This window comes from Lathamus discolor, chromosome 3 (genome assembly GCF_037157495.1).
Source record: "Lathamus discolor isolate bLatDis1 chromosome 3, bLatDis1.hap1, whole genome shotgun sequence".
Classification (NCBI taxonomy): Eukaryota; Metazoa; Chordata; class Aves; order Psittaciformes; family Psittacidae; genus Lathamus; species Lathamus discolor.
The window spans coordinates 87,528,514-87,551,927 of NC_088886.1; the positions used below are offsets into that span (position 1 = coordinate 87,528,514).

The window sequence follows — 23,414 nt, forward strand, 5'->3', positions numbered from 1 at the left end:
GCTGAGCAGCGCGGCTTCAGCTGGGGGAGGCAACAGGAGCGGGGATGGCATGGGACGCTTGGAGTGGGGAGGGTTATCCCAGTACCACCGCCAGTGAGGGCGAACCTGGTGTCCGGAACAGCCAGCTGAGGCTCTCAGGCAGGGGATGGGGATTTACATACTGGATCTTACAATGTACAAAACCACAAAAGCAGCTAAGCCAACCAGGGTGCAGAGATTTGCTTAATTGAGAAATAAGCACATAGTAGTGGGTCAGTGACTACACAGCTGATTGGCTGAGGCTATTTTATTTTGGAATAATTTACAGTTGTTAAATGGATTTGGAAAAGCCTTAATAGTGGTTATTAAACTATTGACTTAGCCTGACGTGTTTAGTGTAGCAATCCATGTTCGTCGCCGTGATGAGGCTGCCGAAGCCGGGAAAGGTGCCGGAGCCTCATCAGCCCCAGGCAGGGAGCTGCGCAGCCGGTGGCTGCAGGGCTGGGGAGGCAGGGCTCCTCCTGCCAGCTGGGGAGAGGACATCAGCAGTGCTCTTCAGGTTTATCTGGGTCAGGAGCGGTGCTTTGCCTCCCCGTAGTTACAAACTCATTACGTGCATCCCCACCATCATCTACTGCACCTAATCTAATGCCAAAGGACCCTGCTGTACCACTCTTTAATGGCTTTGTATTTTTTTTTCACCTGTGTAGAAGCAGACTCATTTTTAACTTGTCTTTGTAATGAATAGCTTCAAGTGCATTTCTTGTCGAGTGGCCTTCTGGCCAGGAGTCCAAAATGCTATGCATCCACTTACATCACAGTGTAGGATGTGTTACCTAAAGACTACAGAGCACATGTTCTATGAGGCATAGAAGAAGCCACTGCAATGAACTAAATCATCATGTCTGCTGTCCACAGGCGATTTTGTTTCTTTCTGTTTTCCTTTGCGTGGTGGATAAGAAGCCAGTGGAGAGACAGGTAAAAGACAAGGGCCCTTTCTTTTTTGCTATGTTTAACCCCTAAAATGAGCACAGCACTAAGTGTTGGTCTTGCCTGAAACCCCGTCCTGCGGCCCGGCAGCTGTGTGTTTAATATGGAGGCTTTGCCAGAAGTTTGGATGCTCTTGGATGTTTTACAAAAAGCTTGTTTCCCCAAGATGTCAGTGGATGACTGAACTCCAGTAGGTGTTAGCTAGGAAGAAGGAATGCTAAGCAGCCAGAGTAAAAACAAAATCCAGATAAATAAATGCACGTTCCCCTTTAGACTTCCACTCCCTCGTCTGGGGCAATATTATTGTTTCATTAGCTGCCCAGTTAGCCAGAACCCCTTCCAGGAGAGACAGGACCTACATGTGGGAAGGAAAACAAACAAACAAGCAAACCCTTGTGCAGAGCCTCTCATCTCTCCCTGCTCGTTTTCACAGAACAAAACATTCAAGACTCCTCTAAGATACGATAAAAGGGCAGGGGAGGTTAGAGGCTTGCAGGCTGCCTTTGGAGGTCACCTTTGAGGGCTGCTGCGCTGTAGCCAAGGGCTGCAATGGTTTTATTCCACATCCTCTCTTAAGATCGCAGCTTTGGAAACACACCTTCAGCATGAATGATTTGCTGGACTGAAAGGGGATTCTTAGGTTTCAGGGGAGAATTAAAAACCAGCTTTTCAGTAACCATTACAGAAATGGTGTGAAGTCCTTTGTCAGGAGCTGGTGTGAAGCGCCCGTGTATGGCCATGTTTCTGGCTTCAGCAAACCCTGACCAGCAATGGGAAACTCCCCACTGTGGCCCATTTACAGCCAGGACTACTGCACCAGCCCTGGCTGCCTGGCACACTTATGTGCATACCAGCAGTCACACTTTTCCACCCATTTCACAAGCCAAGGTCAGATCGAAAGGCTCCTTTTCTGGCAGCGTTCCCAAGATTTACTGTGTGCTTAGCAACGCAAAACCAAGTAACAGCAGTGACAAAGCTCGCTGCATGCTGATCTGGCTATTGCACCTAAGCAGTCGTGCCTCGATATGCCCTGATGACACAGGAGTGCACCTGCAATGCGCAGCCAGTGAGTTGGGCACTTTCTGCAGTAGCTTCTAGAAAGAACATCAACATTTCTTAGGCTGCGAAAAAGCGGGGAAAAACTGTTCTGTGAATCGGCAGCGAAAAGTGTGCCTCTCCTCAGCCCGAGTCCGCTCTTCTCTTGGTCATCTCCTGGTAGCTTAGATGAAAACTGAAGCTGTGGCCTTTGGGAATAGTCCCAATTCAGCTTTGTTTTATTTATTGATTTTTTTAATGTATCTGGATTTTTTTTTCTTCCTGTTGCCTTTTTGCCAGTAGTCATTAGTGTTTCTACTTTGAAAAGAGCGTGTTCTCATTTAAATTATGCCACAACTGGTTTTTAGTCTTATATTGACTGATATTTCTGTATTTTATATATATAATGTATACATACACACAATATGTGTATATATCTGTATATCTATCTGTATATCTATAAACATATATAGATATCTGTATATCTATCTGTGTATCTATATACATATCTGTATATCTGTGTATCTATATACATATATATCTACAGATACATATACACTACTGCAAACGGGAGTTGCTGCTTTTCACATGTACTTAGCTATTCAACGGTAAAGACCAACATAGCAGTTTTCTATTGAGAAATGAAAAGCATGCACAAATTTAGGGGCTTCGTGTGTTTCAGAACTGTGTAATGTCAGTGTATTTACCTCCAAGTACTCTGTGAAGTGTCCTGTGTGAGGGCACTGATCTAGATAGTTTACGTAAGGCTGTGGAAATTCAATTCCAGAAATGAACCTTCGCATCTCTAAGGAACAGCTGGAGAGGCTCAGGTCTACTCATCCTGCTCAGAATGGACATGAGGAATTTGGATTAGATGCAGATGGACTGGGGATTTCGTTAATGACAGAAAGAGAGGCAAACATGTTGAGGCATAACTGCCTGAATACAAATGCATAATATCTGTGTACATATTTCTGACTTTAAACTATGCACACCATAAATATGCTATCATGCAAGAGGCAAAGCATATGCAACCGTAACAATATCCCATTACCTCTCCAGCAAAAAAGAATTTTCATAGCTCATTCATACCCCATTGAATAAACGCTAAGATTCACTGCTGGCTGTTAATTATCCTCTACAAAGACCTGGTTATTGTGTTCAATCTTAGTGAAGGCGCAGTTGTTATTGTAGTGTACATAGAGAGAATGGTACCTGAGGGAGCAGGGAGGAAATAAGCTTGTGCAGAATTTTAACAAGGAGAGCTCTGTTGCACAGAAGGGATTCATAGGGTGGGATTCTGATGTATGCTTCAGGAAATTGAGCTTCTTCAAGACAAAAACCTTGCTGTGACTCTCTGAATAAATGATACTGCTCAGTATTTGAAAGACACCAGCCACTTAGAAGTTGCTTGCTGTTAAAGGAATTTTTAAGACTACTTTGACTGAAGGGGGAAAAGGGGGGAACTGGCTTGTTTTTCTCCTGAAGTCTATGATCCTATAATCACATCAAGTTAGGCTCATGTAAGAGTTCACAAGGCCCATTCATTTCCCTAGCGTTTTTGAGGAGCACATGGAAGCCACTGGCGGAAGGCAGCAATCTGCCTCCCTCCCAGACTGGGACCTTACAGAGGAGCTTTCCCAGCAGGTCCCAGTGCAACTGCACATTCAGAGAGAGCCAGCCAGAACTGCGCTTTGGGCTGGGTGCAATGCCAAGGCTGCTGGGACTCACTGGACTTCAGAAAAAGAAGAGCTGGGAACAAAGGTGATTTATTCCAGGGAGCCACATATTTCCTGCACTGAACCGCTGGAAATGCTGCAGCTGCTTGGACCAGCGGCTCCGGGAAAGATCCCCTGAGGGTGTTATTTTAATTGGTAAGTTCTTCCCCACATGCCCTTCGCTATGTCAAATATCAGGCAGGAGGAGGCAAAGCCTTGTGACATTCAGGTTGCTGAAGTCATTGCTTTTGGTATGAAGCACATTGGTGGCTCTAGGCTCACGTGGGAGGACCAGCCTTGCTCAGAAGCAGCACGGCAGCTGCAAGGAAGTCAGCCTCTTTCCTTATGTGTTTTTCTCATTTCTACTTGATGCTCCTCTTCTCTGTACTTCTCAGGGACAAGTACAAAGCTCACACGGTCGTGCTTCTTGTTCCAGATGTTCATGTTGATAGGAGAGAACAAGCCATGTGGCTTCAGGTGGAAATGCTGAGAAGAAGAATACAGACTGAAAGAAAGCTGAAGGTAAATTAAACTTCTATAAATACAAAGTATAGCTAGGGATGAAGGGAAGAGAAAGAAGGTTCTAGGTCAGGAAGGTGAAACAATGACTTTGGGGTGGGATATAGGAAAGCATAAAACATCACAGTATGATTCCCTGTCGGTCCAGCTTACCAGGATGGTAATGCACAGCCTTGTCGAGGTGCCCTTCCCTGCAGGACTCGTTGGACAGGACTCTGGTAGCCCTGCCGTTGCTGCTCGGCTGGGCTCGAACAGAATGGAATGCTTTCCTTTGCAGTCCCTAGTGGCTAATCCAGTGTAGCAGTTACAGCAACACCAGAAGACACAATTCACTCAGGAGACACTTGCTTTGCATTGAAAACGAAAGACCTGTGCGGGCTTTTGCTAGAATCCCAAGTTTGGTCTGATTGTAGTAGTGAAATAGATTGATTCTACCTTCTGCTCATCTGTTAGCACTGCATCAGCATTAAATACCCTCTGACCCCGAGCCAGATACTGGCTTTCTTTCCACCACTTTAGTTGAGTAGTTCATGCTCAGAGACTTCCAACTTAGAGAAGCTAAAGCCAGTCATCAGCTAGAAAGAGTTCATTAATAAGAGTCTAGATAGTGTGATATGTTGTTTCATTGGCCTAAGTTCTTTGAATCCAAGCTGGGAGAAGCCTGCTGCTGGATGGCCAGCAGGCGCTGTAGTGTCTCTCGTATGGTTGAGACCTGATATTTAAACCTGATGTTTGCTGCTAAATGGTGTATGTGAACAATCAGGAAACCAATGCATTCCTGCTATTCACAGCTGGGGAAATACTGCAAGACCACTTTGCCAGTAAGAGGTCTTGTTACCAGAATCATGTTTTGCATTTTGGCACACCCCTGGGTTAGACAGAAAACTGTGAATATTTTGGGCATTTTCACAGCTGTACTACAAACTGCGTAGTATTCTAATAGCTGCTTGCAAAGTTCTCATTTATTTGGGAGCGACTTGCGAGTGTCACATCTGGATAACTTTTAATGTTTAATATTAAAACATCTTGAGAGGATTTTTAAGGGTTTTTTTTTCCCCTCTGTTGCTTTTTGTGATGAGTCAGAAAATAGTTTTGATGCTCCTTCCACCTCTGATTTTCTTGACCCCCAGCTGTTGTCCTGCAGCTGTAACAGACACACACTGCACCTCCTGGGGTCTCACTGGCAGCACGAGGGGAAAATAGCCCTCAGCAAAATTCCATGTGTAGAGCTGGTGGATCAAAGATGTAAACTAGGAGTATGTGCTGGGTTTTTTTTCCCCTCAGTTTCTGCAGGGGGTGAGGCTTGCCTTAATGAGATTTACCTTCTAGAAAAGCAGTGTCAGTGAGGAATGTTGTGTCTTCCCACTTCCTCAATGTCCACAATGCTTGTGTAGCCTTCAGTTCTGGCCAGAATAGTGGCTTACGTATGGTTAGTCTTTATAAGTGAGGGAAAGAAACACCGAGGCAAATGTCTGCAAGTCAGAGAGCTGTTGGATTCAGCTCGGACCTCTGAATATTCAAGCAAATGTGCATCAAAACACAGGACAGTTTAACTCAGCAGTATTTGTGATCTTGCTTTTTACACCTTGTGTTGCACAGCAGAGGGTCACTGGTTTCTGGTGAATGTTGTGCCTTAATGTGATTCAGGACAGCACTGAGGGACTGGTGAGAAGCGGCAAAGGAGCCCAGCTGGAACTGCCAGCTCTGAAGGTTTGGGCCCCCACCGCAAAGCCTGGATCAGCCCAAAACACCTAGCTCCTCTCCTGGAGGAGACTCTCTCTGCAGGAGACTGGAAGAAGAGCTAGAAGAAGGAGAAGCTGTGTCCCTACCTGAAGAGCAGGAAGGACATTGAGGATACACCTGAAAAGAAAGAAGCCCAAGAAGGGCCGGCACACAAGGTAAGTGACCACAGCTTCAGGCTGCTTGGTGCTACATGACAGAGCTCACTCAGGACTTCAGCATGGAAGTAAATGACTGTGGAAAATGAACATCTGTCAGGTGCACTGGTTGTGGATGGAATGGTAATCTCACAAGATATGTGAGAAGAACACGGAAATGAGATCAGCCCCACGGGAATTAGACCAGAGACTGGGGAAAAGTGGAAAAGAAACAGAGGAAGGGAGGGTTATCCCTCCTCTTTTAGAATCATAGAACCTTTTAGGTTGGACAAGACCTTTGAGATTGAGTCCAGCCATTAACATCGCACTGCCAAGTTTACTACTAAATCACGTCCCTAAGTGCCACATGTACGTGTCTTGTAAATACCTCCAGGGACAATGACTTGACCACTTCCCTGGGCAGCCTGTTCCAATACCTGACAACCCTTTCCATGAGCATATTTTTTGTAGTATCAAACCTAAACCTCCCCTGATGCAGACTGAGGCCACTTCTTGTCCTATTGCTTGTTACCTGGGAGAAGAGACCAACACCCACCTCGCTATAACCTTCTTTCAGGTAGTTGTCTCCCTTCAGCCTCCTTTTGTCCAGACTAACTGTTCCCTCAGCTGCTCCTCATTGTGCTCAAGGGGGATGATCACTTCCTTAGTCCTGCTGGACAGTTTTGGGGACTAAACTATCCAGTGTAAGCACTGAATCAGAAATGTTTTTTTCTTCTTTGTATGAAATGAACTAGAAAGTGGTTTAGATCAAGAACTGCCACTAAAATGCAAGCCTGCTTCCTAGAATGAAAAGGGAAATCTAAACAGCAAGAATTAGGTTAAAAAGTAGCAGGAGGAAGGACTTTACCTTCCCTGATGGAAGGATACATCATGTAACCCATGCAAATAATTTTCTTAGCATCATGATTTCACTTCAGATATAAACCCAGAGCTCTAGGCTCTTTCTGGGCTTCCTGGGCGAGGTTGTGTGCCTACGGCATGCACTGGCTTTACCCACCAACATGCAATGCTCAGCATTGCGAGGGCAGCCAGAGAGTGACAGGCACAAAGGCAAAGGGGCTGCGGGGGCACTGGGTGCCTGGAGCCCTGGTGGGAGGGGAGCCGGTAATGTTATTTCCCATGTGACAGAGGCAAAACACTTGGATAGACCATTTCTGTGACAGCCAGATATGAGGAGGCGAGAGCAGCAACTGCGCGTCCCACGGTACACCTGGAGAAGGGAACATTATGTCTTTGTTTTGGTTACATCGTTAACAACGTTATTGGTGTGTTATTAACAATGATCCTGCTGAATGTCCCTTCCTACGTGCAAACAGGCTGCTTGACCACAAACATGCCAGTGTAGTCCCTCACATAGCTGGCGGTGCGCTCCTGAGGAGTCTGGTTGTACCTGATACCTGCCTACCAGGGTGAGTAAAGTGAAGGTCTGGATGGCCACCAGGTCAGGCTGTGGGGGCATTTTGATTTAATCACATCTCTCATATGGCAAGAGACATCATTGTGCTTTTCAGCTCTGCTTTTTCCAACAGTTTTAGGTACCTCATGGGGGGAAAGTAGTATCTTTTAAAGAATACATTCTATATTTGGTAGTGATTCGAGGCACAAACGTGTCTGAAGGAGAAAGGCTTTTCAAGTGGCATGCTGCTGGCTCAAAGGTTCCTCAGCAGATTCTGCTGGGCTCTGCCTCTGAGCCGTGCTGCCCTCTCACCAGCCTGAGCCTTGAGGGATCAATTCGGGAACTGCTTGAGACTCTGCACGATATTCTTCAATGGCCCCTTTCTTCCCTGGAAGAAAGATACAGAGAAATGTCAGAGAGAATTAACAACTTAGATGGGCAGGTGGCAGGGCTTGAAAACCATACAGAGGTGACTGAGAGAGGAGCACTGTCCCTCACGGAAACACTCACCAATACTGCATGGGTGGACTTGGGAAAAAAAATCGACTTAAGGTACAGCATAACCTTAAAAAAGAAGCGTAAAACCAGATTTAACAAATCCCTGGCCAGTACCCTGGCAATAGCACTGATTGACAAAAATGTTGGGAATGGCTTCCTTTAACATCCAGGCAGAAATGTTCAAGCTGGCTGTAATGCCAAGCAGCTGTAATGATATGCTTCCTATACACAAACGGTCCAAAGCAGAGAGACTGGGCCTGGCTGGGCTTTGCACGATTCCCTGCTTGGATGCTAAAACACCCAAGAGGATATGGAGCTGCTGCTGCTGAATTCAGAGCCACTCCCACCATTAACGCCTTGAGTTAGTACAGGCAGAACCTGGGCTGGTGCTCCTTGGAAGTAGTCTGTAGCTGGTTTATTGCTTCCTAAGGATGTTAACTGATGCTGTGTGGCTGCAGTTTGCAAATTGTGAAGGCATGTGTATATGGAAAAATCTACAACTGGAAGGAAAAAAATGTTTTCCAAAGAACAGAATGGAGTAGTCAAATAATTAGGCTCTTACTCAAAGCAGAGGACAAGGAAGAATGCTGCTCCATTTTTCTTTTTTTGAGGTGGAAAGATGGTGGAAGGGAGGATGGATTTGGATTAAAAAAACGGGAATTTATTTCTTGGTTGTGTGACCTCTGGCAAGGCTCTCGATACTCCTGCACATCTCACTTGTGACTGTGAGAAAGGGATAACCTCTTCCATGACCAGAGATTTTATGAAAGCATCCTCAATAGACAGAGTCCTCAGAGAGGGAGGTAGAGCAGTTATCGGAGGGAGTTCTCTGATTTCCTTCTATAATGGGCACGGCTTACTTAGATAAGCAACAAGCAAGGATTTAAAACAATTTTGGAGTTTAACAGTGTTGGTATCCAACAAAGAGCAAATGTTTTATATTGCAAGATAAGGATATTTTGTTTCTCACACTGTAAACATGAAAATATTTGGCTTTGTAGATAAGCTGCAGCAGTGAAAATAGTTTGCATAGCCACTAGTTGGTGACTCACTTTGTACTCTGTTCATACATCCCTAACAGTCTGGTACAGACTGGGGAGTTGAATTGAACACAAAATACTGGGCAGGTTGGGGCCTTTTTGCTCCAGGTACAGCAGATTATGTTCTCTGTGAAGTGTCTTCTCTGCCTATAATCATCATACTGATGTCCTGTGTATCAAATGTGGACAAATGGTAGATGAACTGATGAGGAAATGGGAGAAAGGAGGGTCTCCAGGTGTTGGATGCCACTTGTTTCTGATGTGCTGCTCGTTTTTGATGCGGCTGTTTCTCTGCCCCCGTGGGAAACCATTAACGTACTTTAATTCCCATTGGTTTCTATTTGCAAAAGTAATGTCTGACTTCTGCTTCTACAGAAGCCAAATTGGGGCTTTTTATACCGACTTTGAACAATAAGTTTCTTCTCCCCATGGAAACAGGCAGATTACAAAGTTTCACAGATCATTTGGACACCTATTTATTTCCTGCCCCCTGTGGCCTTTAGAAACCTGCTTACCATCCTGCCTCCTTCATTGCCCGAAAATCATGGGAGTAAGGAAACGTTTTTGGACTATAGCACTTCCAACTAGGAGCAAGGGCATTACAGTCTGTGAATTACACAACTGTGAGAGTCTTGGTCCAGAAACTCGGAAATCAAGAGTGTATCGAACTCCATGCAGAGTCCTACTGCCCTGGGGTCTTGACTCCTTAGGAAACAGTAAATAAGAATAAAGCAGCTTTCTCCCTCTGGCCCAGAATTAACTTGCAGATTTAAACTGACCTGTTTTATTGCAGATGTTTATATTGAGCTGTCCCACTACAGGAGTTATCACTCATCCAGAAAATAAAATGGCTCCAGCGACTAACTTGAGTGTCACATAAAAGAAGATAAGAATACTGCCAAATGTGTAAGGTTTATGATACTGCTCCCTCAGACTGTTAAAATGAAAGTCAATTTGTTAAATATTTACTTACTTGACAAACACGCTGCTCTAACTTCCTCTCTATATCCTTAAGTAATGAATGTCAGAGCACAAAAAGGAAGGCTACTTGTCTAATTTATTTCATATTAGTGCAGGAAAATCAGGGACTGACAGGTATAGCGTCCTGAAGAGAACGGCTATTTATTTTCCCATAAAATTGCAAAATGTAGCTAGTTTATAAGGCTGTAAATTGATTTTACTGCTCCAAGCCTTGGAGATTCTCATTCCTGTGCCAGGTCATTATTATTCCCTTAGCAACAAAAGATTAGAAAAAAGTTCATTAAAAATATCTCAGGCTAACCTCACACACATGTAGCAGCAAGAAGAACAATAACAATACTGCCACACACATCCCTTTGTCACCCTGTGACAAGAACGGGCACTTCCGTTTTTCCTGGAGTTGACCTTCTTGGGAAGAAGAGGGGAATAGCAGGATTTAGCTGCTGAATTCTGTCATTATCTCTTCTTCCTTTGTGGGGGGTGTGAAGGACTGTGAATCAGAGCACTGCTAGATATGGCTACAGGCCTCCAAGGCAGCCTAGGTGCCTTGATTGCCTCAGCACCTAAGAGCAAGATTGCTAAGCCTGAGAGCCAAGGTCCTTTGCTATGCAACATGAATAATAAAAATTTCCTGGATTATATTTTTAGATGTGAACGTGCCTGGCAAAGGAGGGTCTGAAGTGTTGAGTGCAGGAGAGAGGTAGAGTTGAAGGGTGAATTACTGTGACTAGGACATAAACAGGCAGGCAGTCACCCAGAGGGGACTGTGAATGTTGGGAGTACCAGAGTTTGTCCCTGGATGCGTGCCTGATAGGTGATGAATATGCAAGGCTGGGGTGAAGTAAACAAAACTTCAGATGCACCCCAGCTATGAACGGGGAGGAAATCTGACCTAGACAAGCACTGGAGTGGTAAGTGTCTTAAAGACAGTGTGTTTACTGGTATATCATGCAGCACCGGTTTGGACCCCCTCTTGATTTCAGTTTTCATTTGGCATCAGACTGAGATGCCAAAGACACATGGCACTTGCATGTGTTGTTTTCAGCAGACCAGCAGGGCTGGGGACCCTGCGCTGCACTGACAAGGGACAATAGCGTCAAGAAGTCTGACTTATTCCTTCCTCCAGCTGTGTCTTCTGCATGGGTACCACACCAGGTACAGAAAACGGGGTGAAAGATAGGTTAGAAAGTGGTGTGAAAGGCTTTTTAACAGCACTGGCTCTTGCTGACTTAAACAAGACCGAAGTCCAGACTGTCAGGGCATGAAGTTTTTCTCCAGTCTCCAGGGCCTGAGAGGATACGATTTTGTCTTTGTCTAGTGTGCTGCACATGAAGACTGGTGAAACTATCCCATAGGGTCTTTAAGAACAAATTCTGGTCTCTCATCTTGGGTTTCAGTTCTTTGTGATTATGAAAATACGAGGGTGGTGGTGGTGGAGGGAAGACAGAAAAAAAGAAGTCTTTCTTTCCCCCAAAGTCAAAGGGCAAAAACTGAGTATGTCATCTTCAGAGCTGGACAGCGATAGATTAGAAATCCATTACAAAAGAATAGTCCCGTGAACTACAGATCCGATGGAGCTTGATTTCCCTTGGGCAATCTCGTTTGGATCTCCTAGGTCTACATAGCTGGAAGCTCCGACTACAGCTTCTACTGTGGGTGGGTATTCACAACATCTTTTATCTTTGCAGCTTTCTTGGTATTTAATAAGGGTTTAACTCAAGCTGCAGTGGGTCTCTCATTTTACTTAGCAGCCTGTTTTCATGAAATGTATAGGAATGTAACATTTTTAGCCTTTTATCGCTGTCAGATGTGGTTAAAGTTGGCTGCTCTTTGTTCTTGCTTCTGCTCTCTTGCACAGTGTGCAAGTATGTTCATGCACGTATGTGTGTACACATGCACACACACACACAGATTTATTATGCATGTGAAGAGATAATTATCTCAAAACCCTTTTGATTTCTGTAGGAATCCAGGCTAGGAAAAAAAGTGTTGTAATGCTGTTTCCTTGGGAGAGGAAAGGGAGGATGAACTGATTCATTTTTTTCCTATGCAGCACAGAGAGTATTCGGTTACTATTCTGTTTAAACATAACATGTGTTGCTGAAAATCTGGCACTGCTATTGTGAAGTAAAAGATGTAGTGGGATTCTTGTCCTGCGACTGCATACTTGTGCTTATGCACGGCAAGGCATGCTTTGCCTCCAGTGCTCAAGTGGTCCTGCTGAGACGGGAGGAATGCCTGGGGAAGGTAGGCTTGCCTTGTCTCCATTACATCTCTTGGAGTTTTGCCACGGAAAGGAAGGCATTTTACCCTTCATTTGTAAGTAATTAAGATGACAGCGGAGTTTCTGAGTTTTCCAACTTTGTGAAAACAAACTAATAGCAATGATCCACTTCAATAAGTCAGATATTAATTGACACGAGAGAGAGAAACAATACATTAAAAAATAATTAACTTTCCTTAATTAATTTTTAGAAATAGGAAGGACACCTGCAGCCGAGTGCAGACGTTTGCAAGTGTCATTAGATTGGGAAGGCTGTGCTGTAATTCAGAAATGAAAACAGGTCAAAAGGACCAAGACCGATCTGCAGCCTGGTCTGAGAAGTAGCATGAACGGCGATTGATAGTGAACTGCAACAAAGGTGATGAAGATGTGCGTTTTTTAAAGAGGTCTGTAGGAGCCAGAGGTTAACTAGCAGTTCAAAAAAATTTATTGGTGGTTTGTTAGCACCATCAGTGTGCTACTGTCATTTTCTAGCCTCGAATATGCCTCTTTCTGACTTAAGCTGGAATAGATAGATGATTCTTTCATGAAGGCATGTCTTTAAAAAAACCCCCAAAACTAATGAAAATGTTCTCTTCTCCCTTTCCTTCCACCTCCTCCCCCCAAAACAGGTTTGGGTTTTTTTTCTATGACCAGAACTGGAACTTCAGACCTCACTCAGCTTTTCTTCCTCGGTATTTGTGATACACCACCCGTCTGGGGTGTTGCGGGAAGGTGAAGTGAATACATCTGTCACCATGCTCTTGTCCAAATTTTAAATTTTGGCTTCTCTGCAGTGTAGACACAGAAAAACCTGAAATGAACCCTAGGACTTTCCACCTCCTCTTTCAAAGTTAATGAGTAGAAAGGCACAAACCTAATTTGTTCTGTTGTTCTCAATGCCTTTGTCTACTTTAATGAAATCGTGCTTGCAGGAAAAGCCACAAAAGATTTCTATGCCAATGTGGACATGCCAGAACTCTATTCAACAACTGGGGTTCCTCACAGGGCAGTGAGAGCGGACCAGGCACCTTGGGAGCATCCAAGTCAGCCAGTCTAGAGATGGCACGGGCTGCACGCACCCCCCGACTGCCAGACAAAACAAAATGCTGGGACTTGCTGTGGGGTCAGGTTGTTCCTGCATCAGACACCTCCTGGGGAAAGTTCTCCTGCCATACATGGCCCCCAGCCCTCTTCTCGAAGTCCCTGCCCAGAAATCTTCTAAAGATCCTTTCAAGGATTTATTAAGAAACAAAAAAACTCTCTCACCTAAAGGTATTTAAGGATTTAGAGCTATTGTCCAGGTTTATGGATCTCCCTCAATGGACATCCAATTGATATCCCACTTTTCAGACCACCTTAACCCTGTGGCTCTTCCAGCTGCTAGACTGAGACTTGCCAGAGAGCACAGGATGCGGTTTGAATTGTAGCCCCAAGACTTCCTTCTCCTAGAGGGAGCCACAGAGTCCTGCTTGCTCTTGCTCTGGGAATTCAGATGAGATTCCTAAAAAGAAAGTCACTCCATCCCTCTAAAACTGCTTCCTTTCAGAATAGGTAACTCCTGCTATTAAGTTTTCAATTTTGCAGTAAACACACGTGCACGTATATAATTTGCCAGTCTCTTTCATTTCCACAATGGCCTACTTTTCTGTTAGTACTCTTAAAAGTAAAATGCCAAATTGGGAGAAAAGACAGAATTATGCTAGACAAGAAGTACCTAACAAGACACTTGTTTTTTTTTCTTCCGATTGAATTTATCTATGTATCTATTTACTTATTTCCATTCCAACTTTGCGACAGGCTATGGAGAAGGATTCTTAGATGCTGTATTACTGATTCTGCAAGTCACGGTTATGGGCGCCTTCCTCTGAACAATTTTTCTAACATTACCTAAAGGATCTATGATTTTTCCAATCATTTCTGTAATTAAATTGCATCTCTTGTGATGACCTTGAAGGGTAGGAATTAAGCATAAACAGGATAATGATGGGGCCCAAAGGCAGTAACTTTAAGGAAGCTTGAAAAAAGAGATTTGTATTTCTCATTTAAGCGAGGTAAAATGAAAGAGCTGTCTACAGTGATCTTCCTGATAAAGGCTAAGCTTTCAGCTGTGTATGCATCTGCTTTTTCCTGCCACCTCTCTCCAACTGGGGGAGAGATTAGATGAATTGTCTTCCTCTGTGTAAAAAACAAACTCTGTTAATGAAAAAAGTTCTTAGTTAGATGGGATAAGCTGCCAATTGAATAAAAACCACTCAGATTTTACAGGGAAGATATAACTAGTATACTCTTTATTTATTTGCAAACACAACTGAAAACAAGACAGTACAATTAATGGGGACAAAAAAACCTTGTGCAAATACACTGAAAGTCTTCCCTTGTTTTGGTCATATACTTTAACACAAGAAAGAAAAACCCAGTACAATTAGCTTTCTTCAACGTGTTATTAAGGACAGAGCCTGTTTTCCAGTCACATATGTCCCATGGAATGTGACAATTTGCAAAATACACAAAAACATTATCACCCAGAGAGAGTTGCAGCTGTAACAAACAAGGAGGAACTTCTGACTAAAAAGGAACATGACTTATTTTGTTCCAATTGCTTAAAAAAATTCATAAATACAATGACTAGGCTAGAAACAATGTTCCAGAGGACTATCCTCACACACTGGCATGTGTAGAGTTTGGACAGAGTTTCTGTTGGCCTCATTCCTTGAAGATCTGTCATCTGCGCTGGTGAAGAGTCACAGCCTTCCGATTTGTGTGCAGACGGGGTTGTTAAGATACTTACTCACAGGTTCTTCCTCTTACTGTGGCTAGGTTGCGTGTCTCAGGCCAAATGTGGAAAGCGTCTGGAGCTACCTTGTTCCTACTGTGCTGTCCATTACTTTTTTAGGCCTTTCTTTATCCCATCAACAGCTTTCACTGGACGTGAGCAGATCAGTGGAATCAAATGTCTCCCCTGCTAACAGCTGGATTCAGGTACCAGACTTCTCTTTGACCTTTTTTTAATGGAGCTGTTTCAGGCATAAAACTAGTGTTTTCAGAATTGCTTTCCCATATAAAACAGATAATTACTCTTCTAAAAGTCAATTTCACTTTTAACAAATGTTATTTGTCTTTTGTATAGTCACACTTGGGATACCATCACACTTGTGCAGTGGACCACGCAAATAGCTTGATACTTCAGATGCTCTCGAGCACTGTTTGTGCCCCTCTAGAGGCTAGAAATCCTGGGCTACTGAGAGGTACTATACACAAACACAGCCAAAACCAAGCTCCTGGGCTGTTTAGCAAGCTTGACACCCTCAATTGATCTACTTGCTGCTGCTGAAGGTAGTCTTGCCTCTCCTCATCTGCTTCTACCCATGAAGCCTTGTCCCCCACTGGGTCTAGTTTGATTCAGTTTAGCTAGCAATGTGGGGAGCAGTACTTTTGCAGGGTTTGTTTTCTGACAGTTGTGTAAGTTGATTAAATTATGGTGAGGTCAATGAGCTATTAGGTTGGCCCAGCTTCTTCTGGTCAAACCACACCTACTGCTCAAGCCTGCTCCCGCCTTGCAAAATTCGTGCTCTTGTAGCCACTCATCTTGGAATAGGGAGGTGCTTTCTGGGAGATGACAACACACTGACAGCCAACACCTTTCTCTGACCACTGCTGCTTCCTTGCTGACTGTACACCCAGGCAAGGACTCTTTTCTCTGTTGATGTCTAAAGGGATGACCTCAAGTCATGCAACTATCTCCAACTACAATGTGCTGACTTAAGAATCCTCACAAGGCAAAATCCTGTCAGCCCTGCCTGTGGCTCTGTGTACAGATCTCCCAATATTCTTAAGCCAATGGCCCCATAGGTCACACAGACGTTAAGAGTGTAATGTCTAGACTAGTAGCTAGATTCTTTTTCCTGTCTGCTAACACTTATACAAATTGGAAAGGAAGGCCAAAATTCAGAATGAAGTTGAACTCTAGTAAGTTTAATAGGTCTGAATTTACCTTGTAATTATCCTGGTTTTTGTAGTACAAAGTAAATATTTGGCACTTAGAAACCAAAACATATGGCCCTCCAGATTCTACTGAAATTTTAAACATATGACTAAAGGAAAAGAGGTATCTCAAATTCAAAAGGGTAGCTCCTCTGAATTGTTGATTTCTGTGTCCTAGTTACTTTTTCAGGCATGAGATTTACAGATAATTCTGCTTGTTGTCCCTCTAGTAAAGACTGTGTTTTAAGGTAGCTTGTTGAATCGAATCCCTACTGATTCTTTGATGTAATTTTAAATCCAGTCTTTCAAACTAAAGCAACCCCAGCCTGAGTTTTTCCAGTGGTACAGAACACACCATAGCAAAACATGTTCCTGCCCAGTTTGTCCAATTGCATGCAAGAGTTCAGCGTGGCAAAATCACCATTTTACAGAGGAACAGAGTACCACAGATGTGAAAACTGAACTGGACCACATACCAACCACCTTTAAATACTATGTGCCTTTAAATAAATGCAGGGTCGCCAGTAGAAGGGACTATTAAAGACAGAAATATGTCATAACTCAGAAGTTTCAAAGGAGTATACTGTCAGAAATTTCATAGTATAGCAGGCACCATACTGGATGGAAATTGCATTAGGTGGTGCACTTCCTTCTGAATTTCCACTGAACTGATACCCCCACAGGCTGAGCTCCAAAACTTAAACCAATAAGCTGTTAAATGACAGTGGCCAAATGCAGCGCTGAGCTTACACCCAAACTAAAGGGTATGTGGTAAGTTTTAGTGTTCTTTCCGATTTGCATCTTTTGTGATCTTTCAAAGCTTCCCTGAAGTTTCATCAGAAGCTGGTAGGCATCACTTCCTCTCCTGAAGTGTACTGCCGCTTGCCGCAAAGGCTGAATCTCAGTTCTGAAACAGCTGCATTTTGGTATCTGGTAGAGGTATTCTCATTATGTACAGGGCAGTGTTGCTTTCTCTCCATGTACACAGCTGGAATTACAACACACTATTTTCAACACATGGACTGAGAACTCATCCCAGGACCTGCAGTTTACCACAAGCAGCCTAGAAGCAGCAGGCAAGGGCTTAAAGAGGCAAGGCTCTTCAATAAGGAACTGGTCATGGCTAGTTTATTCAGATCACATACTGATACAGTACATCTGGTGGGTAATCTCAAGAAAGAGGAAACAATGGCTCCTCTAATTGGCCATGGAGCTCAATCTGTGTGGGGATAGCGGCACAGTGCTAACTCAGCAGGAAGACCACCACCTACCAGAACTTCCATCCAGTACGGATACAATGATCTCCCTGATGCACCCAGGATTTTTCTAGTGAATGTCTTGATGCTAGTATATTGATAAGCAGAAAGCTAAATATAATGTCTTTTCGCATTTCCTTTTTTCTTGTTTTTCATGTGTTCTTAACCTCCACTGGGAAGCAGTAAATAAACACACTCCATTTTTATTACCCCTCAGTTTTCTATTTAACCTTTCTGTCCCTCTTCTTTACACCTCTTTCTCGTAATAGCATACCATTTTTAAACCTTCCCTATAATTTATCTCATTTTAATAGTCTGTTGATATTCTGTTACTGTTTTGTTGCTTCTCTATCTGAATTTAGTATTACCATCACGGTGCCCCTCTAATTTGTGTGGAAAAACCTTATCCTCAGCTAGTGTTGTAAAGCCTATTTACATCCAAGTTTTACTGCACTGAAAAATTCTATACGTAAAGCCCGAAACCCCTTATTATTTATTTTTAAAATCCTTCTGTCCTAAAGCATTGCAGTTATACCTGCAATCAGATCTATACAGATAAACTACTGACAACATCTCATTGAAATCACAGAGCTCTCAGTGTACATCCAGTTGCAGAAGAAAGACCAACTTTCATGTTTAGTTTCAGTCCCAGATCACATAACCTTCCTAATGCAAAACACCACAGATAATGTTTGGCAATACCCTGCTAATAAGTAAGGGGCAGCTTTATAATATCCTTCCCATCTTCCCAGCGTATGAACAGGAACTATTTCTCTTAGAAATCAAACTCCAAATGAACTACTTCCTAGGTTATCAGAAGTCCAGTAATCTCCAGTAGTTCTGGTTCCAGCATGACAGGCTATCATGCATTTCATTAACAACTTCTGATATTGCAAAACAAATTGCAGTTTTTTACACCAGCCACATTTTTAGATACTACAGTAGTCTTGTGGATCGTGTAATCTCACATTTTAATATTTCCCCTAAAATTTGCTGATGTGTATATACTCACTCATTTTAAAGGTTGTGTATCTCAGCTTTTATTGGCTTAAAATTATTTCTGATTTATATTATTATGCCAAAATAAATGTGTCATCTGTTCCTAGTTACAACTGCTACTTCTCAGAGTGTTCTGTTAAAGTAAAAAATATGAATTGCAAGAAAAAGGTTCTTTTCCTTTACTGATTCTAAAGTAGAATCACAAAAACTATGTAAAGAAATACAGATGTTTTAAAAACAGAAGTCGGGGTTGGCTTTTCTTTTTCTAACTACCCTGCAAAAAACGAATTGTGACAAACAGCTTTTGGATTAATTTACAACTTACTATTACGTCACACTCTAAACATACCAGCAAAAGTAAAGGTGCTTAAAATAAGACTACACATCACACAGTAAGAGCAATCTCCCACTGACAGGGAAGATTCTGCAGTGTTCCCCTATCGTAACTTCCTGATATTAAATGTACATTTTCTCAGTGTGTTTTTTCCTGTTCTGCAACAGTTTCTAGGTTAAGCCTGGGCAGTTACTGCAAGGTCATAGTGCTGGACTAATTAAAAAGCACTGTCTATTCTCTGCTTGGAGAGGCTGTTGAAAATATGGACCATATTTTTAGGTCTCCTAGTTACCAGCTTCTCCATGGGTTTATCTGTGTAGCTTGTGACTTCAAATACTCCACGCAGCTATGGACAGATGACTGCGCTCACTGCACCTCTTAGCTAATTCTCTGTGATAACTACACTTAGGTCTGAGTTCTCCAGTCCAATGCTTTTCAGCCTTACTCACGCAGTCCCTGGAACACCACATGAAAGGTAACTAAAAAAAATTAATTCTTCAGGGAAGTTTACAAGCCAAGGGTCAAACTCACTGCCTAAATGTACGCACTGTCCTACCACCCCACGTGTGCACCTGGACGTGAGGGAAGGCCAAGGTGAAGTTGTTTCCCATTACAGGAATCCTTCATATGGTGTAACACAGAAACAGGCCCCACCAGTAATCATTTCTGTATCATCATATACTTATACAATGCTTTAAACATATTTCCTGCCTTAGTTCAGCATCCCGAGTGCTCCCAGTTTCCTTTGCGTTGCACGTGAGGGACAGCGCACCAAGCTGGCACTGAGGGGCATCTATTAATTCTCCTTAACACGACTGAAGTAAAACCTGCTGGTACAAACGCTCACTCTGTGCTCAGGCTTGGCTCCTCAGCTCAGAGAATAGCGCGTTGCTACTGCCCACACTCCTGTCACGTTAAAATCTTAACTCGCGACCTTACCCTCGATGGGTTTAATTACAAGGAAGAGGCAGAGATTTTAGTTACAGGCTGACCGGGTCAGCCAGGTGCGAGCCCCTCACGGCCACAAAGCTTATGCAACGGCCCGCGGGTCAGCCATTGAGGTGTGGCTGCCGGGCCGCGCCTCCACGGTGGCCCTGACGGTGACTCCGTCCCACAGCAGGGGGCTGCCGGTCCTGCGGGCTCCGGCATCGGATACAGCGCGGGGCCACCGCCAGGCAGGGCCTGCGCCGGTGGGCAGGCTCCCGTGGGACGGCGCCGACATCTTAGCGCCGGCGGGGACAACGCGTCGCGGGGCACAGCTCAGCCGGCGCCCCGGAGCCGCTGCCGCCGCCCGCCCTGAGTGACAGCCCCGCCGGGAGGTTTCAACCGAGCGCGGCTGCAGCCCGGCGCCTCCCGGGCACACGCTCACCGCGCCGCCTGCGCGGCGGGGGAACGGGGCGCGGGGGGGGGGGGGGGGGTGGTTGCGGCGGGGGGAGAGCAGCGCCGCCGCCGCGCAGCTGTGCCTGTGCGCCGACCCCTGCGGCGCAGGCTGACGGGCCGGGCCCCGCGGGCCGCGTCCCCCCAGCACGGCGCCAGAGTGGAGCGCGGCAACGGCGGCAGGGCTGGCCTGGCGCGGCGTGGGGGCCCCGCAGGCCCGCGGCCGGAGCAGGCCGCTAACTCTCGGCGGGTCCCGCTCATTGTTCCTCGCACAAGCCCTGGCAAACAGGAAGCCGCCTCGGCATGGGGCTCCCCCCCCCCCCATCCACCGCCCCTGGCGGGTGACTGGCAGGCCGGGCCGCCATTGCGAGCGGAGACGGCGGCGACGCGCAGCCAATGAGCGCCGGCGTAGGCGGGAGTTCCGGGCTGGCAGGCGGGCGGGCGGGCGGCGGTGTCGGCCGGGCCCCCTCTCCCGCTGCAAGCCCCACCTTTCGGCTTTCCCGCACCGTCAATCAAAATAGGAAAAAAAACCCCGGAGTAGGCTCGGGCCGCCGCCGCCGCTTCAGCCCGCCGTGAGCACAATAAGCATGTCCCCGGCGGCAGCCGCCTAGCCCCAGCCAGCAGGGCCTGTGTGCGAGCCAGCCAGCCAGCCTGCCTTGCCTGCCTCCCGCCCAGCCAAGCCAGCCAGCCGGCCGCTCGCACTCACACCATGACCGGTACGTACGCACCGACCGAGCCGCCCCGCGGGGCTCCCTGCTCCTGCTCCGGCCCTGCGCTTCCCCGCTTCGGCCCCGGAGCGTCCGTGTGCGAGCGAGGCGAGAGCGGCACTGAGAGCAGCAGCAGGAGGAGCAGGGGGAGGAGGGAGAAGAGGGGCAGGGGCAGCAGCACGGGGAGGAGGAGGAGGAGGAGGAGGAGGGCTCCGTGCGGGAGGGCGGGGGGAGCGCTGGGGTTAGGGGGGGGAGAGGGAGGGAGGGAGGGAGGGAGAGGGAGGGAGGGGGGTGATCGCTCCCGTCAGTGACTCTCCCCTCCCCCTCCCCGCTGTGCCCGCAGCTCCCGAGAAGCCCGTGAAACAAGAGGAAATGGCTGCCTTAGACGTGGACAGCAGCAGCCACAGCGAGTATCTCCAGCACGGCAACGGCGCCGCCTCGGCCTCCGCCGGGGCGGCAGCCCCCCAGGTAAGCGCAGGCCTGGCCGGGCCCCTTCCCCCCCGCCCTCCCCCGGGTGACACGTTGTGAGCGGGTGCGGGAGCCGGTGCCGCCGCCGCCGCTTCCTGTGTGCGCGTCTGCGAGGAGCCCGGTCGCTGTCCCGCACTAACCGCCACCCACTTTCTCTCCCTGAACCCGCCCATTGTGGGTAGGACGCTCAGCCGTCACCGCTCGCTCTGCTGGCGGCCACCTGCAGCAAGATCGGCCCGCCGTCGCCGGAGGAGGATGAGGCCGCTGCCGCCGCTGCTTCTCACGCTGCCGGAGCGGTGAGTGCCCGCCCCGCCGCTCTCGCACGGCCTGCCGGGGGGAGAGACAGCACAGCCAGCCCGCCCGCCCGGGGGGAGGGACGGGACACACGGCACTGCCCGCCCGGGGGGAGGGACGATAGCAGGGCCGACCTGCCAGGAGAGGGGTCCCCGGGCTCCCCTGCCTCTCCAGGAGGAGCCGGGCTCCCGGGAGGAGGAGGGAGCCTAGCTCCCCCTTCCCCCGCCATTGGGAGCGGCGCCTTCATTTACTTTCAAACGCGGGGGGAGGCGGGAAACCTCCCTCCCCCGGCCCTGGCACCGGAACGGCTCGCTCGGCACCCGGCGAGGCTGGGAGGCATCTCACCTCCACCTGAGCGCAGCCGGTACCCTCTCCTCGGCTGTCAGCCTGGAGCCGCGCACCCAGGCAGGAACACAAAATGAAGGCTGGCTGTGGGGAAGGATGTAGTTAGAAGTAAAATGGCTGTTTAGAAGTGAACGCGGTGGTGGAAAGCTGCTTCCTGTATCGACGCTGTTTTTTCTAGGCGCAGTTATCATGCAGTCCTTCGTATTGCAAACCGAATTTCTGTCCTTATCTCTCATGCGCTGTTGGCTCTGAAAGGAGCCTCGATGACCTTGAGACCTTGTGTGGCGAGATGGATCTTGCAGACTAGAAACGTGTTCTTGTTGAAGCCAGTTTAACAGTCTTCAGAACAAAAGCCTAATGGAAACTCGCATGTTCCTTAATTGGTCTAGCCAAACTCTCTTGTTGACATAACGCTCTCGAAGTTAAAAGAGATGGTGTGTTTCTGAATAACCGATGCCTAAAAATATCGGTGTATTAAAAGGGAGTTCCAAAATACCTTCTAAAATGACATGATTAAGCCTTTTTTTGGCCTTAGTTCTTGGACAAAAAATTATCTGATTTTCTTCTGCTTTTGAAGCGAGTCTTGTTTTTTATACCTGCTGTGCAATAGCCTTGTGTGTTCTTAGGATCCTGCAAGTAGGAAATAGAACTACAGAGCATCGTACTGATGGATGAAGTGGCTTTGGCAAGCTTTTAACAAATGTCAAAATGTTAACTGTAATGTTAAGTTTACTAAATACTCGAGTGCTGAACTTTAAAATACTTTTCATCTGTGCATTTCAGCTTACTTTACATAAAAGGAAGCTGAGCAAAATAGTTGTCTGAGGTCACGCAGCAGTTCGTAGACTAATGACAGAGCTCGAAAATATATTAAGATTCTGACCCCGTTTCAAATGTTCTTTCTGCTGAACCTGTTTATTTTCTTAAGCAACATGTTTTAAAAATACTTTCAGACAATGTTAAATGCCTGATACCTCTAAGATTTGTTTCATGATACCAGATGCATACAGTGTTGAAAAACTGAATGTTGGATCTGCCTCTTGCATAAACATGCATATTGAAAAATAAGTGATGCTTAAATGGTAGCTTGCTTTTCTATATCTACCTTAAGGTTGTTCTCATTTTCAAGCTGGAATTGTGCGTCTTGAGGATAGGTTGATTGCTTTGGAATGAGCTGTGCTGGGTCTGGCAGGTTACTAAAGTGCTAGTACAGGACAAATGGTTCCTGATAGTTCAAAATGGGCAAAGCGGTTTCGAAATTGTACTTTATTCCTGTTAAATTCATCTATTGTTATGTTTATATATAAGGTACTTTTCAGGACAAGGCGGAAGT

The 23,414-nt window shown here is 46.1% G+C and overlaps 1 protein-coding gene and 1 long non-coding RNA gene across 3 annotated transcripts in view; one reads left to right on the forward strand and one right to left on the reverse strand.

Annotated features, from left to right (window-relative positions):
• Positions 1 to 7,696: 7,696 nt before the first annotated feature.
• LOC136009901 (uncharacterized) lies at positions 7,697 to 21,745 on the reverse strand. The gene is made up of 2 exons (XR_010610695.1): positions 20,996 to 21,745; positions 7,697 to 7,923 (listed from the first exon to the last, which is right to left on the reverse strand). It is a non-coding gene; the product is annotated as an uncharacterized LOC136009901 (long non-coding RNA).
• SP3 (Sp3 transcription factor) overlaps positions 20,676 to 23,414 on the forward strand; it is a 37,791-nt gene continuing 35,052 nt past the window's right edge. The window contains exons 1-3 of one of the 2 annotated variants that reach the window (XM_065670344.1): positions 20,676 to 20,983; positions 21,318 to 21,442; positions 21,625 to 21,738. In XM_065670344.1, coding sequence (XP_065526416.1) covers positions 20,977 to 20,983; positions 21,318 to 21,442; positions 21,625 to 21,738 — 246 coding nt within the window. In that variant the 5' untranslated portion in view covers positions 20,676 to 20,976. The remainder of the gene's footprint in view (positions 20,984 to 21,317; positions 21,443 to 21,624; positions 21,739 to 23,414) is intronic. The other variant, XM_065670345.1, reaches the window with a different exon arrangement.